This window comes from Anabrus simplex, chromosome 3 (assembly GCF_040414725.1).
Source record: "Anabrus simplex isolate iqAnaSimp1 chromosome 3, ASM4041472v1, whole genome shotgun sequence".
In the NCBI taxonomy this organism is placed as follows: domain Eukaryota; kingdom Metazoa; phylum Arthropoda; class Insecta; order Orthoptera; family Tettigoniidae; genus Anabrus; species Anabrus simplex.
This window is the reverse complement of record NC_090267.1, coordinates 145,574,364-145,597,276: the sequence shown is the minus strand read 5'-3', so window position 1 is coordinate 145,597,276 and position 22,913 is coordinate 145,574,364. Positions and strand designations below refer to the sequence as shown.

At 40.9% G+C, this 22,913-nt stretch overlaps 1 protein-coding gene across 2 annotated transcripts in view; it reads right to left on the bottom strand.

Moving 5' to 3' along the window:
* Positions 1-5,059: 5,059 nt before the first annotated feature.
* The window catches only part of LOC136867120 (uncharacterized), a 60,351-nt gene continuing 42,497 nt past the window's right edge, over positions 5,060-22,913 (bottom strand). For both annotated transcript variants that reach the window (XM_068227025.1, XM_067144224.2), the window contains exons 2-4: positions 19,751-19,912; positions 10,714-10,851; positions 5,060-5,290 (exon numbers count right to left, since the gene is read on the bottom strand). In XM_068227025.1, the coding sequence (XP_068083126.1) occupies positions 5,123-5,290; positions 10,714-10,851; positions 19,751-19,912 (468 nt within the window). In that variant the 3' untranslated portion in view covers positions 5,060-5,122. The remainder of the gene's footprint in view (positions 5,291-10,713; positions 10,852-19,750; positions 19,913-22,913) is intronic.

Genomic DNA, 22,913 nt, shown 5'->3' with positions numbered 1-22,913 from the left:
CGAATGAATGCTCAAAAATTACATACAGGATGACCAAAAATGAAAAAAAAAAAAAAATCCAAAATTGAAGGAAGTTGTTCGTTTACTGAAACCCATATTTTTATACAATAAAAGAATCTATATATTATTATTATTATTATTAATAATAATAATAATAATAATAATAATAATAATAATAATAATAATATGGTGACTATGATTATGATGCATCCTCGAACCACACAACTTTTACAGTTCTAAAGTACTCCAAATAATTAGTGGCCACTGATTGCTATTTGATCGACTCCATGATCATAACCAAACAATCAATGATATCAAAGTAATAATTCATGATTACTACTTGGAACGTGAAATTGTTCCAAGCAATAATCATAGATCGGTGTTTTTCTGCCTTGTTTTTAAACTGACCTAGGGTGCGTGTAATGTAAAACATGGCAAGCAGTTTCAGTCCTCAAAAAATACCACGTAGTTAAAATTTTATCTGGCTCTTGAAGGACCTGATAATTTTCTCTTCAGTTAGCTGAGATTTATCTACTGGCAGCGTTAACGGGAAATAATGATAATGTAATCTCTTTTGCGTTCCACTAACTACGTACTTTTACGGCTTTCGAAGACACTGAGGTGCCAGAAGTTTGTCCTACGGGAGTCCTTTCAAATGCCGGTAAATCTACCGATAAAGTTGGAATTTAAGAGGACAAACTGGGATTTGAATAATTTATCTAGGCAGATGTTTGATCAATTTTCAACAACAACAATTCGCTTTACGTCGCACCGACAAAGATAGGTCTTATGGCGACGATGGGATAGGAGTGGGCTAAGAGAGGGAAGGAAGTGGCCGTGGTGTGAAAATGGGAAACCACGGAAAATCATATTCAAAGTGGGGTTCGAACCCACTATCTGCCGTGACCTAAACCGCACAGCCACTTTCTCGGTGATCAGTTTTCAACTACTATGAAATCATTTAGGAAAAGACTAGGCAAACAACTGATGGAGAATTTGCCTGCTGGGTGACAGCCGTAAGTGCAGATCAACTGATTTATTGATCGAGTGAATGAATGACTTGAGTAGCTTCAAATATCACTGGACTGAGCCAGGATCGAACCGAGCAACTTGAGCTTGGCCCCTACCGTCTGAACTGATCAACCCCGCTTGACCCGGGAGTCTGCGTACGGAAATAAGCTATTGCACGGCAGGTGAGTTACGTTCACCTTTTCCATTACATGGTAGGCCTCTTAAGACAAGCAGAGGATACCGATGGCCACTTTCCACAAGGGGAGGAAACGAGGTGTAAATCAATGTTGTGGCCCCTAGCTTCCAACGATCTCAAGTGAAATACAATCGTGCACTAGTGTACAGTAAGATGTTGGGGATTCATTTTTATAAACAGACAACGCGCTACCGTTCATAACTTGTTTCCGTTGGAACTTTTGACCCTCGATTACTTTTTTCGATAAGCACGCTGTAGTTAGTAAGGGCTTTCTGTTTCTTACTATATAATCCATTGTTAATATGATTCGAGAATAGTAAGTAATCGCAGTGCATAATGGAAGTCAAAGCGAAACATACGGCGGTTCAAGCTAGTGCAGATAACAACATATCCATTTTTCTTTGAAGTGTTGGTATCGTTTATGATCATGTCAGCAGTAAAGAGTTGGCCTCTGGATCCCAAGATCATGGGTTCAAACCCAGCAGACAAAGTCTTACTTTTGAAAGGCTGAAAAAAAAAAAAAAACCCTCCATGTCGTCACATCGTTGGGTGCCTGCATGTTAATGATCTCCCGCGACACATGTGGTAATAATAATTCATTAATTAATTAAATAAATTTCAGTGTCCAAAGTACAATCGCCCAATATAGACCTAGTTTACTCTGCCATGTAAAGTGGAAATCGAAATTAACGCACAGGAAGGCTAAATGTCGTCATAATAAAATGCTTGCACATGGTAGCTGAAGCGATATTATTATTATTATTATTATTATTATTATTATTATTATTATTATTATTATTATTATTATTATTATTATTATTAAAACACCTGCGTTTATGCCATACCGTATCAACACCGCTACACACTCCGAGAAATTTTCCTCAAGATTTACTTCACACTCATCTTAGTTAAGTGAATCTAATTTCAACACTTTATATTTTGGAAACAAGCGATTACGACAAATCCTCGCCTACTTTGGAAACAAATTGTAACTCAACTGGAAACATACATACATACATACATACATACATACATACATACATACATACATACATACATACATACATACATACATACACACATACATACATACATACATACATACATACATACATACATACATACATACATACATACATACACATACATACATACATACATACATACATACATACATACATACATACATACATACATACATACACACACATACACACATACATACATACATACATACATACATACATACATACATACATACATACACACATACATACATACATACATACATACATACACACATACATACATACATACATACATACATACATACATACATACATACATACATACATACATACATACATACATACATACATACATACATACATACATACATACATACTGTATGTTCCTTTAAGAAAAACAGTGAAAAAATAATAAAAAGGAATTCTTTTCATTACGTAAATATGATACGTGTCGCAAAACCTGTAAACGTAATGAAAGAAACTGTTGAGGAAATGTTGTATAATGATATGTTCTTCCCTTGTCTCCGAATAATTTTTTTGTTATATTACATTCTATAATCATGTTCATGTCGTATTATACATGCAACAAACGAATTCGTGTGGTTATTATAGCTCTGTGGTTACTGCAAGTATCGCCACTGTTTGCATGAAGCTTGTCAACTGCTCCGTTCAAGCCAGCCGCCGCGAGCGAAGCATGTAGTAGTTGATAACTTACGCTATCGTTGACGTAAAACATCACAGAAAATGCCCTTAAATTTATGTAAAAGTGTTGTAAAATACGTAAAAACGGATTTCAAAATATTTTACCAAACTCAGTTCTGGTGACTGTGTAACGATGGTTTTTGCATGGAATATGCCCCTGTTCTATTCAATGCACAGCTCTTGCTTTTACAGGAATAATTATCTTCCAGTTTACTTGGAAATGTATATAGCATGGGCATTATGATTTGCTGGATGTAAATCTGGGAACTCTTGCTGTTCTTCGCACTTGTGACAGATTTCGGATCTTTTTCTCGCTTAATGTGTGCTCTACGATAAAAGACCTTTCTGCACTCCCTTTAACAATGCAAAATTTACTCGCCCATCTGTCACAGACGCATCATTTACAAATTCATTAACTAACTGATTTAAAAATACACTTCGTGGTGGTTTAATTTTTGGCTTTTTTCTTGCCCAGAATAATTCTGTACTGAAACCCAAAGTTAACTGTTGTTTCCAATTCCTTCTCTTTTCCATTTGTTCTTGGCCTTTAGGTACGTTAGGGTGAACTACTGGCTGTAGGGAGGGTGCGAAAGTTGGTGGTAGAGGCCCATTAGGAAATACTTTCTCCTAATTATCAGAATTCTGTATTGTTTCTCTGCACATATCACGGATACACAAGACTCACGGTAATAAATACTTACTTCCCTTACCCATTCTTAGTTACCAACATCTGTCGGCCACTTTTATTGGCCATGAAAGATATTTGGCAAATTTAACCATACGTAAGAAAAATATATATAATGTTTTATATTGTTACTTGTGGATTTTTATCAGTATCTCAGTACTTCAATTACAAATTTTAAAATGATCTAAGAATTCTTAAAAATGCTGTATACTGACTCAAATCCTTCTTGAAAGATGAAATAACGGACGATCATCCAGAATCGACAAAAGAAAAAAGAAAAGCAAAATAAACGCAGATTGAATTTCTGTACTACTGTGCAACGTTCGAAAGCAAAGAGAAAATAAATGACATTTCAAGAACATCCAGCCCCTAGATATTGCATATCAGTCTGACAAGCACAAGCACACCATTCATACAGGGACTGGCTGCAAAAGGAATAGAGTTACTATCATCGCTCACAGACTAGCGCAGATCTGGGAAAGAAACAAACTTCCTCTAACATACCAAAGTATAGAGGTTTTTCCGTATAAAACCTGACCGCTCGCACGCGGTTGAGTCAAGGCCAAGGCTAGCACATGCTGGAAATGTCATCCTTCTGCAGTTAAACAGGCATTTTACCAAACTAACTCATGACAGATACCACTTGCAAGAACGCACATTTGCTGCGGGATCAGCTGGTTTTAAATTATGAACACGTGTGCATATGTAAGGATTGACTGTTAATAATGTTGTTGCTGTATGTGCAGAAGTCACTGAAACTCCAACTTCCTGTCAATGGTGAGATGGCTTGGAATGAAATTAGTAGACGAATAAGCTTGAGTAAGCTTCCTAAGAATAGGAAATATAAAATAAAAAAATAAAGTTGGAATTCAAAAGGACAAATTGGGACAAATATTCGTTTATAGGAATTACGGATTGGAATAAATTTATCAAGGGAGATATTTGATAAATATCGAACTTCTTTGAAATCGTTAAAGAATAGGTTAGGTAAAGAACAGTTAGGGAATCTGCCACCTGGGCGGCAGTCCTAAATGCAGATCAATGATGATTGATTTATTTCTGTAGTGGTTTTCGTGTCGAACGTTAAAGTTTTGGGCCAATTTAGTCTAATTTCCCTATTGTTAACACCGTACATCTTCACGTGTGTTTCTGAACCAGTTCTCTCAAACTTATTCAAAAGATCATGAACTGAAGTTCTGAAAGTGTGAGAAGTGAAGGACAGGAAACGAGCCAGACAGCCAGGTGGGCCACTCACGGCCGGCCTTGGCACAGGCGCTCGTGAGCGGTCAGGATTTATACTGAAAATCCTGAACAATGTATTGGATCCATTGCATCTCATCAGAGATGTATCTGGGTGATGATATATAAAATTATGTTTTCAGATCACAAGAAGATACTGAAAGAAATACAATGTGAGTGAAAATAAATTGCAGAGAATAGCTAAATTTTTGGTTTATTTATTACATTTTGTTTGCTATGTACTGTAGATATCCGTTAGGTTTAACCTATCCGGAATGGTTTGGTCATCTTGCAGCCCACTTTGATACAAGATTTGGCGTTCCCGTGGTCAAATTTTATTGTTCCGGTAGTAGGTCCTGTCAGCATTGAGAAGTACGACGTATAGGCCGTTACGTCCACACCTTTGCCATCCTTGCTGCAGACGGTCCCCTAGAATCAAAAACGCATTTAATTAGAAATCGGTATATCTAAAAGACATCAAGTTCGCAGCGTGTCTAAATTAGGCGGTCGTAAGTTTGTTCTTAACTTTGGCCGATAGAGTGTGGCCGAAGACAAGAAATGTGGAGGGCATATTACTTATTACTTATAAAAATAGACTTAAAACTTTATTGTCGAACATTTCTTTTAATATTTCAATCTTAATTTTCTATTCTTTGGAAGACCCAGAGAAAGGAAAAATTACACAATTTCCCTATCAGTAGTTAATGCTGTATATACATAATTAAGTTCATGGACTGGCCGCATAGACGTGCACTAAGCGGATAGGTTGCACCATGCGATGGTGCCGTGGCAGTTCTTCGCTCGTCCCAGCAAGGTCAGTTGCGTGTATACAGTGTAAGCAGAACTACGGTCTCTGTTGTTTGAGAAACGGTCAAACGCCAAGTTTTGCCAAAAATTAGGCAAACCCGCTAGCGAAATGTTTGAGATGATGAAGTTAAAATCACCCTTGTCATCGCGGTGAAGAAGAACTCACGATAACGTAGGTCAAAAGGTAAAGAGGTGCTTGAACTGTTTCTTGACTCGTTGAGAATTGTGCACAGAGTTCATTCCACAATGAGCAGCTGCAAACGGGAACAGGTATAGGAGATCCTTCATTGTCTACCCAGTTCAGATAGTCTTAAACTTCCTGAGCTGCGCCATTGGAAGAACTGGCTGTTACTACACGACAACACTATGTTCTCGTCCAAGAAGAACTGACAAAGTAACAGGTCACCTTCCATACGAACTATAGGATTTCTTTTTCCTTCCCCTCGTTAAACCAAAGCTACGTGGGCATACATTTCATTTGACAAAGGAGGCCCTCACTGTCACAAGATTTTTTTTCGTCTACATCTTTCAGCAGTGTTTCCATTTGCTATACCATTGCTGACAGACTTGTATAGTGACTAGTAGCGAATATTTTGAGAGATAATGTGGAGCACGCTGTGTTGCATAGCTGCATGCACTCTAGGCACCAGTCCACGAATCTATTAACCGTGGTAGTATATTACGTCGATAGACATACGGTTATAAACATATTTTTAGTGAATAATTTTGATCTATTTAACAAAATGATTTCTGTTTACTTACATCACATCCCAGAATGAATTTCAAGGCAAAAACATCTCTTTTCCCGATCATCGACAGATGTGGCGAACAGACTGAATTGCAGTCAGGTAATGAGCAACACATGCCATAAAATATTCATAAATTTATAGGGCATGTGAAACATGCGTTTGTGCTCAAAATTTTCTACGGAGGCACTCAAATTTATTTTTAACCTACATTGCAATCTCCGTACATCCAAGAAGCCACGGAGATATTATACTATCCAGTGAGTAGGTGAAGGAGTTCGAAACAATTATCACCCATCTTCGGGATAGTTCCTCATGGTTTAATTTCCTGTCCAGGAAATTGCTCACCCAATGCCTTTCCATAAATCACGATGACAAGCTGCAACTGGGAACTGCCCCATTAAAAAATTCGATAGCCAACACTCTGTGTTGACTGCGGTCATAATAATCTCCTGCAACAAATTATTTCGCATTTCTGTCTGATGTTTGATTGAACCTTATTTCCAAATTTCAACCTTAATGAGTATATTTTAACATATTACCGAAGGCATGATGGTGGAAAAACAATTGAAAGTAGAGGAATGAAGATGAGCAGGATTGAAACAGAGTTCATTAGACGAGGTTGGACAAACAAAGTAAACAAATTACACTGGCGAAAAAAATCCAAACACTATGAAATAAGGAATGAAGAATAAGGAAAGTTTGGCAATATACTTGTCGAGGTATCATATTTAATTGATTAAAGGTACAAGACTACAGGTTAATATCCACGCGAGAAAAGCCATCGCAAAAGTGCCATGCTGGTCCAATAATAACCGGTGTAATCGTGCTGAATGCAGGCATGCAAACGTTCATGCATTGTGTCCTACAGGTGCCTGATGTCAGCTTGTGGGATTGAGTTTCTTGCCTGTTGCACTTGGTCGGTCAATACAGGGACGGTTAATGCCGGTTGTGGATGACACTGGAGTTGTCGTCCAACGATGTCCCATACGTGGTCGATTGGGGACCGATCGGGGATCGAGCAGACCGAGGCAACATGTCGACACTCTGTGGAGCACGTTGGGTTACAACAGTGGAATGGGGGCGTGCATTATCCTGTTGGAAAACACTCCCGGGAATGCTGTTCATGAAAGGCAGCCCAGTGGAGACATTCCTGCCAAGTCGTTCTACAATAGCGCGGAAGGAAAATCCACCTTCACGTAACTCTATTATACGGCTTCGTTCAACCGCAGTGAACGGTTGATACTGGACTCTTCGTCGTCGTAAAGGCATTCTTGACCCACTCAAAGTCACTTCGTCCAATCTCACAGGTATCTAACGCTCTCGCACAGTACAGCCCGTACTCGTATTTAAAGCAAACCCGGTGTGAAACGTCATAGGGCCACTACTAGCACCACGAAAATGAAATTTGCGGGAAATTTGAATCAATGCCATCTCTCAGACGTACAAACACACCTACCAACGTTCGTTAATCTAGCATAAGCCCCTCTTGGTGTTTCGATACTTTTTCCGCAGTGTATTTCTGTGATGGTGTTAAACGTCTTGTGAAATGAATTGTTTCATGTTTCTTTTGTGTGTGGTTGTTGTGTTGCTCTAAGACAAAGATGTTAAAGTAATTATCATGAAAATATTGATCTTTCAAATTTTCATATATAATTTGTAGAATGTATATTATATATTATCTTATTATGTAAAAACTAGAGTAGTCACGACAGGCCCAACAGGCCTTTTAAGAAAATGAACAATAAGCCAAGATATGTGAAAGTGGTGGTGGTGGTGATTTTTGTTTTAAGAAGAAGTACAACTAGGTAATCATCATCTCTGAACAAATTATTAGTGGAAAAGAAATTTAAAAGACAAAATTATTCAACAAAGGAATTTGAAACGCAGTACAAAATAAAATTTAAAAAAAGTATTGAATTAGGCCGAAATTTTACAAGCGAATCAAAAGGGAACGTGTGTTCCATGAGTAACAGTACACTTGTAATTTACATACCCTTCATTAATCCACTGTCGCACATAAAGCGGATGACGAGATCGGCAGTAGTCGTGTCATCGGCTAATATGCGTTCAAGTGTTTCCTGTAGACCGAGGCTCCGTCTTAGTCCAGAGAGATCGGCGCACTCTGTGAGGATGTGGGCCACGGTGAAGTCGACACCACAGGAACACACTGGAGGAGTCTTCCCTCGTTAGGAGATAAAAGTGCGTAGATCGTACATGACCTATCCTCAGCCTACACAATACACTGGCCTCTCTCTGTGAAGGCCGGAAAGAGGACCGCCACACGGTAGTTTTCTTCTTAATTGCTCTCAGCTTGTTGAGGGTTCAGATAACTAGCCACTCCGATTCCCAGGATGCCAAGATGGTTCGACGTGGCTGAGAACAAATATCTTTAGCAGGTACATTGATAGGTCTTAGAGGTAAAAGTACCGCTTCCTTTGGAGCTTCATCCGCAAGTTCGTTTCCCGCAATCCCAACGTGGCTTGGAAGCCACGCGAAAGTAATTCTGTTGCCAGCATCACTTAACCTGACTAGAAGGTCATGAATCTGCTGCACCAGTGGGTGTTGCGAGAAACAGGTTTCAATAGACTGCAGAGAGCTTAACGAGCCAGTACACATAAAAAAGTGGTTTCTTCTGTCACCCAGTGTAAACTGCAGAGCTTCTAAGATGGCGTAAAGCTCCGCAGTATACACGGTACATACACTAGGAAGCGAGATCTTCGTGCTCATATCATCGGTGACAAAAGAGCAACCAACATTTTCTCCGATTTTAGAACCATCCGTGAAGATATGTTTCGTGGCCGGATATTGGTGAACGAAGTCCTGGAAATACCTCCGATAAACGGAGGAATCCGTGTTCACCTTGGGTCCACGGAGTAGATCTAGACGTATATCCGGTCGCGGAACTAACCACGGAGGTACCTCGCTAAAAGTTTGTTCAAGTCAACCATCCATATCTATATCTAAATCACGACACAAGCTATCAGTTCGAAACCTAACCGGCCGTGTGGCATTCGGCCGGTCTTGGTACCTCTGGTGGTATTGGGTACTAAATATGCATTGATAGCTTGGATGTAGCGGCATTTCACGAATTTTGACAGCGTACGTGAGGAGCAGCTGCTACCTCCTTATTCGTAAAGATGGAACTCCCACTTCTGCGAACAGGGTAGGAATGGGGCTAGTACGGAAAGCTCCCGTTGCCAGCCTTAGTCCATTATGGTGAATACTTTCTAAAAGGCTCGGCGTAGATTTTGATGCTGAGCCATAAGCCGCACTTTCATAGTCATGTAGGGAGAGGACCGTTGCCGTGTAAAAAACAATTATGGTTAAAATTCCCGACCCTGCCGGGAATCGAACCCGGAACCCCTGTGACTAAAAGCCATGGAGCCGGACTATTCAGCGAGTGATGGGTTGGAATACACACTTCAAAGTCGACATGAAGCAAATTAAAAAATGTTAATATTTTCGACCCCCACGTTGCTTTGTTTCTAAAGGTTATATGGCAACCGTTGTGGTACTATCATTTCAGGCTCAAGTGTAGATTTCTAACAGCACCCTTCACGAGAAGTCAGGTTTAATGTTTAGACGGTCAAATCACCTTTTCAAAAAAGCAGTCCAGATTCAAATTCTGGACCGCTCCTTTGCCGCATTATTATTTTGGGATTCGGACCATATAGTTTTGCAAATGTAAGACGTCAAATGTGCTATATTAACCACCTTCGTGTGTCTTTCGTTTTCGGAGTTATTAATCGCAAACCGAATTATGTACCTCAGGAATGTCACTTTTTAAATCTCCTCCACCCCATTCATTTAACTGAGGTTCACGGAGTGTCATGTTCCCTCACATGTCCCTCGTTTTCAGTCAGATGTTACTACAACATCTGGATCGAATCCTGAGTTCCCGAGTTACAAGTCCGAACATGAGCACATGATCTCCTTACACTGAGGTTCGAATGCACTCATATATTGCCTGATTTTATAGACGTTCACACATCATTATCTGAAACTGTAATTACTTCCCTAAGGAGGTAATTCACCTTACCATTTACTTCGCTATACACATCACCATGACATACCACAGTGTGAGTGGAAAATCAAATTTTCATTACAAAATGTACTCGAATGCTGCAACTTTGAAAGAGGAGCCTTCCACCGAATTAACAGTTGAGATTTCACTGCGAAACTTCACTGATTTGCGATGTACAGTAATTTCAGAGTTATTCATCTGTGGATGTTTTCTTTATTTTGTGAGGAAAACAGTTTGAAAGAATGAGTTATTTGTATTTATTCTCCACTTACCGCTTCCACGGGACATTGGTCTGGTAGTCCGAACATAGCCAAAATAGCTTTGGTCTCTGAAGACATATTTTCCATGTCGCTACAGCAGTCTCGAGTTCCTTTTATAGGGGCTATACCTCTCATTAGATCATACGTCATCTGAAAAAGAATGTCAAATATCACAAATAATATAGATATTCTCAAACAAATAACTGGGCAGCTCAATATTTGTTAAATGATCGTATTCTGCTGGTAGAATAGATGTATAATATTTTCTACTGAAATTAATTTTAACGCATTTTCCTTTCACGCATCTCCTTTCAATTGCTAATGGTCTTGGTAGCAGGCACATGAGTGCTGAAGATTTTCCATGAAACGAAGTTTTGACATGCCAGTAAAGAGTCTTTTTGCATTTAGGAACTTTTAAATGTCGATTGATTGTATCATAACCGTTACTTTTCTCTACACGGCACAGTTAATGCCACTGTAACTGACAATAGGTACCTTTTACATTCTACCTTTTTAAAACTCTAATGACCGCAACTTTAATTTTTCGAAGGACAACAGAATGAAATAAGTTGTCTCTTATCCATTTCTTTCTTAAAATAGTTCTATCACATTTATTCATATGAATTATCAATCAAAGTTGTTGCTAGGATATTGTTCGGGGCAATCACATAATGAAATGAAATGGCGTATGGCTTTTAGTGCCGAGAGTGTCCGAGGACAAGTACGGCTCGCCAGATGCAGGTCTTTTGATTTGACTTTTTTAGGCGACCTGCGCGTCGTGATGAGGATGAAATGATGATGAAGACGACACATACACGCAGCCCCCATGCCAGGGAAATTAACCAATTATGGTTAAAATTTATGACTCTACCGGGAATCGAACCCGCGATCCTCGCGACCAAAGGCCAGCACGCTAACCATTTACCCATGGAGCCGGACAATCACATAATGCAGACCCGTGCACCAGTGTGCCAACAAGCACTGCAGTTCCTACAAAGTCGCGTACGGTCAACCGGCACCACAAGAAGAGCCGCACCGAGTACGACTTCCCAGAACATTATTCGAAATCAGTTTTCAGAAGTCTGATTGTCTTCTTCTTTCTCTGTTTACCATCCAGGGTCGGTTTTTCCCTCGGACTCAGCGAGGGATTCCACCTCTACCGCCTCAAGGGCAGTGTCCTGCAGCTTCAGACTCTGGGTCACCGGGCGAGTTGGCCGTGCGGTTAGGGGCGCGCGGCTGTGAGCTTGCATCCAGGAGATAGTGGGTTCGAATCCCACTGTCGGCAGCCCTGAAGATGGTTTTCCGTGGTTTCCCATTTTCACACCAGGCAAATGCTGGGGCTGTACCTTAATTAAGGCCACGGCCGCTTCCTTCCCACTCCTAGGCCTTTCCTATCCCATCGTCGCCATTAGACCTATCTGTGTCGGTGCGACGTAAAGCCCCTAGCAAAAAAAAGAAGACTCTGGGTCGGGGATTCAACTGGGAAGGATGCCCAGTACCTCGCCCAGACGGCCTCGCCTGCTATTCTGAACAAGGGCCTTGCGGGGGGATGGAAAGATTGGAAGGGATAGACAAGGAAGACGGAAGGAGGCGTCCCTTAAGTTAGGTACCATCCTTGCATTTGCCTGAAGGAGACGTGGGAAACCACAGAAAACCACTTCCAGGATGGCTGAGGTGGGAATAGAACTCACCTCTACTCAGCTGACCTCCCGAGGCTGAGTGGACCCCGTTCCAGCCCTCAAACCACTTTTCAAATTTCACGACAGAGTCGAGAATCGAACCCGGGCCTCCGGGGATGGCAGCTAATCACACTAACCACTGCACCACAGAGCGGACAGTCTAATTGTCATTAATTTATCTTCTTCTCTTTCTTGAGTGAGAGCTAAGTATTGGATCCTTAAATTACACATACAGCATAGATACACACATGTAGAATTGATTTTTGTAATAATAGTTATTCTAGTGGGTGATTGCATTTTGTGTTTATTTACGTATGTACGTAGAAGGTTGCATTTTTCCGATGTTTTCTATTTACAAATTTTCTTCTGTAGTGGGAATAAGCGTCCACGAAAGCGTCAGTCACATACATTCGCAGAGGTTGTTCTCTGTGGGAGATCAGTTCAATGTTTAAAAGAGGGATTTTCCACGTAATTTATAGACTTGATGAGCTTGAGGAACTTGAAAGCCAGGTAAAGACTTTCACACATGTAAGTTGAGCCGAATATGGAAAACATTTTCCTACCTTCATGTGGAGTTTTGGATATACTGTACGTAATGAGCGAATCTGTCGTAAAACTCCAGCAAAAAAATTACAATCGAACTCTTATTGTACGAGCTGGATTTACAAGGAATGCGGAACTTCAACTGACACAGAGTTCAACTAATATATCATGAGTGGACTTGTTCTGAAAAAAAAAAAAAAAAAAAAAAAAAAAAACCGTGGAAAAGCCCTCTTTCAAAAGTTGAATTAATTCCTTGTGTTTTAGAATGTAATGGCGTTACATGGAATATTTCATTAACTTAAATGTAAAATGATGGGGTCACACGAAGTATTTTGAGCATATCCACTATGTGAAATGAAATAAAAGGCCATCTCCAAATTCTACTTGAAGAATGATGATTTTCCACTTCACTGTTCCTTTTCAAGATTCACCATCACATGCTACCATCAAGCGTACATGTTTCACCCTATGATAGGTGCTAAACGTAAGCAAGGGAGAGACAGAAACTTTGGAGCGCCCGGTACAATTCTAGCGCACCAGCGCGCTGCTGCGTCGGGAGCACTGTTCGGACTACTGAATCGATTCATTTGATTCCGTTCACGTTACTAATCGATACAGTGAGTCGATTCACGCCTTATTAATCAATTCTATTGCATCTATGTAGTGTGTACTGATATGACGGCAGCAAGAACATTCAATGCTTGCTGCTGCCATCTGGTCTTCATTCTACGAATATGAACTGCTTTCCTATGCGTCATCTAGCTTTCAGATTCTCGTTACTCCTGCAGCCACTTCTTCGCATCAAGTTTTGATGTTACAAAGCCTTCCCCCGACAGTGACAACTCCATTGAATAATATATAGAGTTAGATAAAAATACACAGTTCAAAAAGATTAGGGGGACATGTTTTTGAACTTATGTTCCGCAAACCAATACCTCACACCCAGGCATATTACCAACTAAACCTTTATTCTTTACCGTTGAAGTATACAAAAGAACATCGATGGATTTGCACTCATTTTCAGAGCACAAACGGAAATGTCCAAATAGGAGCGAAAACAAAGTGATAACAGTCCTCCAGGGTGGATTTTTATCACAGTTGGAGAGCTTCAGTATGATTTATATCCTCCACGTGCATTTATCACAGCTTGGCACCTACGTGGCATGCCCCGTATAAGTCGATGGAGGTCACGTTGCGGTATCAGGTCCCATTCTATAATGAGAGCCTGTTCGAGGTCTTGGAGGGTCTGTGGTGGAACAGGACGCCCACGAACACTTCTGTCAAGCCTATACCACACATGTTCGATGGGATTGAGGTTGGGATTCACTGCTGGCCATTCCATCTCTTGAATGTCCAGTTCTCGCTGACAGCTCTGGTGATGTGCGCTACATGAGCCCTGGCATTGTCGTGCATGAGTACAAATTCAGGTCCAACACTGTATGCAGCACATGCTGTAGCAGTATCTGTTCGATGCACACCACAGCGGTAAGATTACCACGGACGACGACAAGATCCGTGCGACCATCAATATTGATGCCACCCCACACCATCACAGAACCTTGTCCAAATAGGTCGCCTTCTTGGACAACATTTGGCATGTACTGCTCACCACGGCGTCTCCATATACGTTGACGTCCATCACGCTGTGTCAGGGGAAATCTGGACTTGTCTGTGAACAAGACAGGTCTCCATTGGTGAAGTTGCCAGTTGATGTGGGCACGGGCAAACAGAAGGCAAGCTGCGCGATGTTGCTGCGTTAAACGGAGAACTCGAACAGGACGTCTGGGTCGTAGGGACACTTCTCTTAACCTGTTCCTTACTGTCTGGTCAGACACCGTGACTCCAGTGACAATCCTGAGGTCTTGTTGCAGTTTACTGGCAGCTGTTGAACGATGTCGCAACACACAGATGGTCAGATATCGGTCATCCTGTCGGGTTGTCATGCATCCATGACCTTGTCCAACCCCACTTGTGAACTGGCCTGTCTCACTGTAGCGATTCCACTGAATAACTGACGGAGAGACATTGAGATCCACAGCAACACGATGAAAAGTCCATCCTTCCTGGATCAAAGTGACGGCCCTTGTGACTTGAACCTCGTTAAGATGTCTCAAGGGATGTGGTGGTTTACGTACAACGTGCTCAAATGACCGCAGTAGTCTGTGTACCTCACAACGACACACGGACACAGCGCTACTCACTTTGTTTGAGGGGTCACCTGACAGTTTAATGCATGGCTACGCCTACAGACGGAGTATAACTTCGATTTGACATACCCTGAGTAGCTAAGGTCTCAAGGTACGCTGTACGACGATTGGATCCCTATCTACCAAATTAACGTTCATATACCAAACGTTACAAAACATGTTCCCCTAATTTTTTTGAACTGTGTATTTGTACACATAATATTTAATGATCTGCATTTAGAATTGTCACGCAGGTCGGATTTTCCCTATCAGTTGTTTGCTTAGTCTTTTCTTACATGATTTCAAAAAACTTGGACGTTTCATTATATATTCGGTAAATGCTTAATACAAAATGAATAAGTTAAAAACTGAAATGCAGGATAAAATAGAAATACTACTACTACTACTACTACTACTACTACTACTACTACTAGTACTACTACTACTAATAGTAATAATGTATGTTGGGTATTCAGCCCGCAGGCTGGTTTGATCCTCTGCAGCTCCGCCAACAGCTGTCAAATAGCCTAGGCGACACTGAAAGGCGTACTAGGGAAATGAGGAGTGAGGTAGTTTCCCGTTGCTTTCCTCACCGAGCCAGCCGTTGCTATTACATATCAGTCTGCCAAGCCCACCGAAATGCATGCACCAACCGACCCTATGAGCGATATTTTCACACCATTCATAACAGGGACTGGCTGCATAAGGAATGGTATTACTAGCATCGCTCATACCTCGGTAATAATAATAATAATAATAATAATAATAATAATAATAATAATAATAATAATAATAATAATAAATTTATATAACACAAATTTTATACAATACCGTATGGTTTTTCACAGTTCTCTGAAAGCCACAACTATTATATATACAGAATTAGATGTAAAAATATCTGTGTCCACAATAACTAGCCTTCATATTAAATATAAATCAAATAAGTTGCTTTACGTCGTGCCGACGCAGATACTTATTGTGAGAGTAAGACATTCAGAATTCGATTTTGGAAATATACTGCAAAATAATTTCAGATTGATCGTAAATTACATTCGTAATTTTAAAAAGTTGTTGTTAGTGGTTTTCGGAGAACAGCAATTTTGAAAACAAGCTCCCCTCAGGATTATTAAAAATATTCATGAGAGAGAGGGAACATGCCATAATATTTAAACACAGTCCCCAATTATCAGTTTCCCGCAGATAAAAGTGGGTTTGAGCAGAAATGTAAAAAAAAAAGAAAAGAAAAAAGCGAACTATTAAAAAGAAAGGTGAGCACTAATAAAATTACAACCGCTTTTGAGGGAAGCATTATTATATACTCGAAATGAAGTTCCCCTTTTTTTGCATATACCTTTAATCACGTCAATTATGCTCTAAAATATGGTACTTGGCATTCTTTTAAATAACACAAGACAATGTCACGTCGCGTTTTCTTCACAAAGGGTACCTTATAGAAATGTCATTATTTCAAGGAGATCACAGACAAAATGAGGGCTTACGTCCTAGTGGTCCAAGTCAGGAGTTCCTGACAGAACATCACTCTATATAGTACCCTTCAGTCTCTCATGTAAGTAACTTAAAATACAAAATATCACCAATGCTTCACAATCAAACCTTTAAGTGGCTCCTAACATCCGTTACATTAAAAAATAAGTTCATGCCAAACGGAAACACTCAATAAAATCACTCTTCTCTCGCCTATCATTTCTCGGGGGACGCTACCTGTCACGACAAAGTCATTTGCTTCCCTCTTTATAGATTAAAAAAAGGTCCTGCCGTCGATCTCTCTAATAGATACAGTAAAGCCTCTGAACAAGATGAATAATTTTACGTGATTTTTTATGTCATACCACCTTTCAACATCATTCTTTCCTGAACACACCTATAGTACTCAAGAGCGAGGCCAATGAATCACCATACTACCAACCGCCAGAGGAACACGTATTAGTGGATATATCCGCTCTCACATATCTGGCGTCTGGAGAGCAATTCAACCTTAAAACTGTGCTTAATCCATTCGTAGCACCGACCACAAATAATTGGGAAAAGGCCAGGAAGAATAAGGATAGTCCAAATCTGTTGGAATTGCAGATAGAAGAAGGATTAGCGGGCATTAAGCATACGGGGCGTAATCAGCACGAACCCTCTGAGTATAGAACCATGACCATGCCTTGAATAGGAAGTGTACAGAACCATGTATCCAGTACAGTCAACTATCCATGGATATAAGGGAATCTTTGTGTGTATCTTGAAATTTCCAGAATATACAATAGGCTTTACCAAGAAACCTGCATGATAGGTAAAAAAAAAAAAAAAAAAACAACGGGCGAGTTGGCCGTATGGTAAGGATTGCGCAGCTGTGAGCTTGCATCCGGGAGATAGTGAGTTCGAATCCCACTGTCGGCAGCCCTGAAGATTGTTTTCCGTGGTTTCCCATTTTCACACCAGTCAAATGCTGGGGCCGTGCCACGGCCGCTTCTTTCCAACTCCTAGCCCTTTCCTATCCCAGCGTCGCCATAAGACCTACCTGTGTCGGTGTGACGTAAAGCCACTAACCAAAAAAAGGTACAATAAAATAATATTAGTTTATTTTATTCATGTGTGTTATGTGTACAGAGAGGCGCATAAAATGTCATACAGTACATCGAAAATGGTTTTATAAAATATAAATGGGCATAGAACCATGTATTTTGTGAACAGAAACCTTATTCCATGCGTGATTCGACAGACGGTGGCGTATGTCGCACATGCGTACCGGCTTCCATTTATAGCCTACAGCAGGGTCTCTCAGGGTGCATGCACCGGTGCATTGTGCGGCGCAACGTGCAAAAGACGACTTCGCTAGGTTGATCAGAGTGCAGACTCCCACTCCCTGATTTCAAGCAACAGCGCTGTCTCTCTCTTCCCCGTCACCTGTCTCGCTGTTTCCCCCTTCCTCACTTGTTCTGCAGCACTCCACCATCCAAGGCGAGTTGAGCCGAGCTTAGCCGAGTCGCCCCGAGACAAAAAGTTGATCCGAACCGAGCCTAGTCGGACCGATGCATAGTGCAGAGAACCTCTGCGCCTCGGTGTGCACGCATGTGATTTTAGGCGTTTGTGAGTCCCTGACCTACAGCATGGCAGGTAAAGGAATATTGAAGCGTGAACAGACGGTGAAAACTGTGAAAATAGCGTTGATTTATGCGGAAACAAGAAGTGTAGCACGGACTCTGAAAATGTTTTGTGTTCATTTCGGTACGGAGTGGACTCCCTGCCAGCAGACTGGCCAACCAATTTGAAACCGAAGGCAATATCATAGAGACACAAGGGCCCTACCTCAAGTCGATCCGCTAACCAGATAATATTGTTGCTGTGAGAGCGGCCGTGGTTCAGAGCCCCTCCAAATTCATCAGAACCGCCTGTGTCCCCTGGGCATCTCTCGTCGCTCAATTCAGAGAATACTGCAGTCTGAGCTTGACCTTTTCCCATACAAAATTACAACAGCTCATAAAAGGACACGCAAGGACGAGTAGAGTTTGCTGCGTGGATGATCCCGCACTGCACAATACATTGTTCAGTGATGAGGGGTACGTTTATCTCAAAGGTTCAGTGAACAAACAGAATAGCCGGTTTTGGGCGAAGTAATGATCTCATATTGTGCATGAAGTTGCATGTCATGATGAGAAAACGTGTGTATGTGGGCTTCAATTTCCACTCATGGAATTATTGGGCTTATCTTTTTTAATGACACAGTCAACAGTGTGTGTTATACGGGCACGTTGCAAAATGGATTCGTTAAGACAACCCTTTGCAACAAGTCTACTAATGGAAAAACAATGGATCATGCAAGATGGAGATTATCCGCACACAGCAAACGTTGTTCAGGACTTCCGGCATGAACGTTTTGGGCTCTGTGTGATGTCTCATCAATACCCCGAACGTTTTCAGTGCGGTTCAATCTAGCCACCACATAGCCTCGATCTTAATCTCTGCTGCGACTCCTTTCTGTGGGGATATTTGAAGGAGACAATCTACCGACACAAGCCAGAAAATATACTGCTATTCCAAGCGTCAATTCTCACGTTCCTTCAGAGGGTTAAGTGAAGACTTGTGTCACAGAGTGATCACAAACATGTAGATTCCTATATGAAATCAAGAATGGGTCTTCAACTTTTTTAGTACTGTATATTCTTCTGGTAAATTTCTCAATTCAATCTTGTGTACTTTTCTCATTTAATACTTAACTTCATTCCGTCCAAGCGTCTGAAGTCTGATGTTCTGATGTCCAGCATACTGAACAGGTTACTCTCGTCACATAATGCAAATAAAACAGACCTTTCCCTAATAATCCCATAAATTAATAAAACAATTTATAAAATTTCAAAATAGAGTAGTTTAGTAGGAGGTCAAACTGATAATGTCTTTTATCTGTTGATTAGCACAATGTTCAAAGCACCTATCGTAGAGTGCAATATGTACCAGGAGAGCGACGTAACATAGACAATACGAGAGCAAGTACTTTACCTTTCTTGACTCCCAGCCTCCGTGACTACGATAAAACATTTCTCTCATACGATGATATTCAACTGCTTTTGTGATCAAGCTCTAATATCAGAAACCAATTTTTGCGACCTTTCATTCCGATGTATTACAGGTACTTACCGTTGCAGAATCACATTGCTGCTTGACGGTAATACAGCCGTTTGGCACTGCCATGCACTTCCCGTCGTCTTCTACTAAGTCTACTTTGAATCCGGGCTGCACCTGGAACACGCTGCTCGAGTCGCACGCCTCCATTTTGGTAATTTCGAATTTGTAGCCTCCCTGGAAAAGGAAAATCATAGAAATTAATTGTTATGTCGTATTCAGCGATATTTAATGTAATGAAGGCGGGCGAGGGTAAACGAAATCCTCTTTCATGATCCTACGTCTTATCAACAGCTCAAACTGCCGAAGCAAAATCGATTTGTTCTTTCTTCACTTCTCAAACATTCACATGTATAATGGGTATACAATATATAAAAGGAGACGAGAATCTACATAATTGTGATGGAAGTCTGGAATGCAGTGGTAGGTCAAGGAAGAAAAGATAATGCCAGAGGATAATTCGGAGTGGGATGAAGGAATAAAATAGAAAGTCTGCAGGTTGAATTCTGCACTGATCATAATTTAGTCCTTGATAATACTTGGTTCAAACACCACAAACGACGGCTGTACACGTGGACAAGACCTGCAGACACAGAAAGATACCAAATTGACTTCCTTATGGATAGGCAGATATTCAGAAACCAGATGTTGGCTTGCAAGATGCTCCCAGGAGCAGAAGTGGACTCTGGCCACAACAGGGAGTATCCTGATTGATGAACGGAAAAAGAACAAGAATCCAAAAAAAAATGAGGAGAATACAGGCGATTAAAGTATGAAGTAGATAGAAAGTGCAGGTCAGCTAAGGAAGAATGTCTGAAAGAGAAGTGCAAGGATTTTGAAGATTTTATGGTTGTAGCAAAAGATAGATGGTGCATACAGGAAAATCAAGGAAATCTTTGGAGATAGGAAAACTGGGTGTTTGAATATTAAGAACTCAGATGGAAAACCAGTTCTGCGAAGAAAAAGCAAGGCAGAAAGATGGCAGGAACATATTAAACAATTGTATCAAGGGAAAGAACTTTTGATGCTGATATAATGAGAGATCCAATTTTGAGGTCAGAATTCGATCGAGCATTGAGAGACCTAAGTACGAACAAGGCACCTGAATTGATGATACTCTCAGAATTACTGACCACCTTAGAAAAAAACAGCAAGGCAATGTTATTCCGTTTAGTGTGTAAGATGAATGATACAGAAGTGCTATCCGATTTTAGACAGAATGTTGTTATACCTATTCCCAAGAAATCAGGTGCTGACAAGTGTGAAAACTATCGCACCCTTACTTTAGTATCTCATGCTTGCAAACTTTTAACACGTATTATTTACAGAAGATGGAAAGACAAGTTGAAGCTGAGTTGAGAGATCAGTTTGGCTTAAAAAGAAATGTTTTTGTTTCAATATGCTTTACGTCGCACCGACATATATGGGTGTTATAGCGACGATGGGATAGGAAAGGGCTAAGAGTGGGAAGGAAGCTACTTTTTGTTTGCTAGTGGCTTTACATCGCACCGACACAGAGAGGTCTTATGGCGACGATGGGATAGGAAAGGCCTAGGAGTTGGAACAAAGCGGCCGTGGCCTTAATTAAGGTACAGTCCCATCATTAGCCTGGTGTGAAAATGGGAAACCACGGAAAACCATCTTCAGGGCTGCCGACAGTGGGATTCGAACTCACTATCTCCCGGATGCAAGCTCACAGCCGCGCGCCCCTGACCGCACAGCCAACTCGCCCGGTGGGGGGGGGGTGGAGGTGGGAAGGAAGCGACCGTGGCCTTAATTAAGGTACAGCCCCAGCATTTGCCTGGTGTAAAATTGGGAAACCACGGAAAACCATCTTCAAGGCTGCTGACAGTGCGGTTCGAACCCACTATCTCCCAAATGCAAGTTGATAACTACGTGACCCAAGCCGACAAGCCACTTGCTCAGTAAACAAGAACAAAAAAAAAAAGAAATGTGGGAAGATGTGAAGCAATCCTGACTTTACGTCTGATCTTAGAGGAGCGAATTAAGAAGGACAAGCATACGGACATGGCAGTCGAAGATCTAAAACAGGTATTCTATAATGTTGATTGGACGAAGCTCTTGAGATTCTGAAGGTGATCGGGATCAGATACCGGGAAAGAATTATTTACAATCTGTACAAACACTCTGAAGTGATAAGAATTTTTTTTTTCTATTTGCTTTACGTCGCGTCGACACAGATAGGTTTTATGGCGACGATGGGGCAGGAAAGGCCTAGGAGTGGGAAGGAAACGGCCGTGGCATAAATTAAGTACAGTCCCAGCATTTGCCTGGTGTGAAAATGGGAAGCCACGGAAAACCATCTTCAGGGCTGCGACAGTGGGGTTCGAACCCACTATCTCCCGGATGCAAGCTCACAGCTGAGTGACTCTAACTGCACGGCCAACTCGCCCGGTGAAGTGATAAGAATCGAAGGCTATGAAAAAGCGGCAGCAATCCAGAAGGAAGTGAGGCAAGGCTGCATTTTGTCCTCTCTCCTTTTCAATGTTTACGTAGAACAGGTAATAAAGGAAATCAAAGAGGAATTCGAAAAAAAAAAAAAAAAACCATCACAATCGAAGGAGAAGAAATCAAAACTCTGAGATTTGCCGATGATATTGTTATTCTATCTGAGTCTACAGAAGTCTTGGTGAAGAAGTGCAATACGAAAATAAATAAATCCAAAACAAATGTAATGGAGAGTGGTCGAATGAACTCTAGTGATTTGATTAGGAAATGAAGTCTTAAAGAAAGTAGATGAATACTGGTACTTGGGCAGTAGAATGACTGACGATGGCAAAAATAAGGTGGACATAAAATGCAGACTAGCACAAGCAAGGAAGAGCTTTATTAAGAAAAGACATTTGCTCATTTCGAACATTGACATAGGAATTAGAAAGATGTTTTTGAAGACTATCGTCTGGAGCGTGGCATTGTATGGAAGTGAAACGATAACTAACTCAAAAAGAAAGAGAACAGAACCCTTTGAAACGTGGTGTTACAGAAGAATGGTGAAGGTGAAATGGGTAAATCGAATCACAAATGAAGGGATACTGAATCGAATTGGCGAGAGGAGAACGATTTGGCGAAATTTGACCAGAAGAAGAGACAGAATGATAAGACACCCAGCTCTTGCTCAACTAGTTTTTGAGAGAAGCGTGGGCGGTAAAAATGGTAT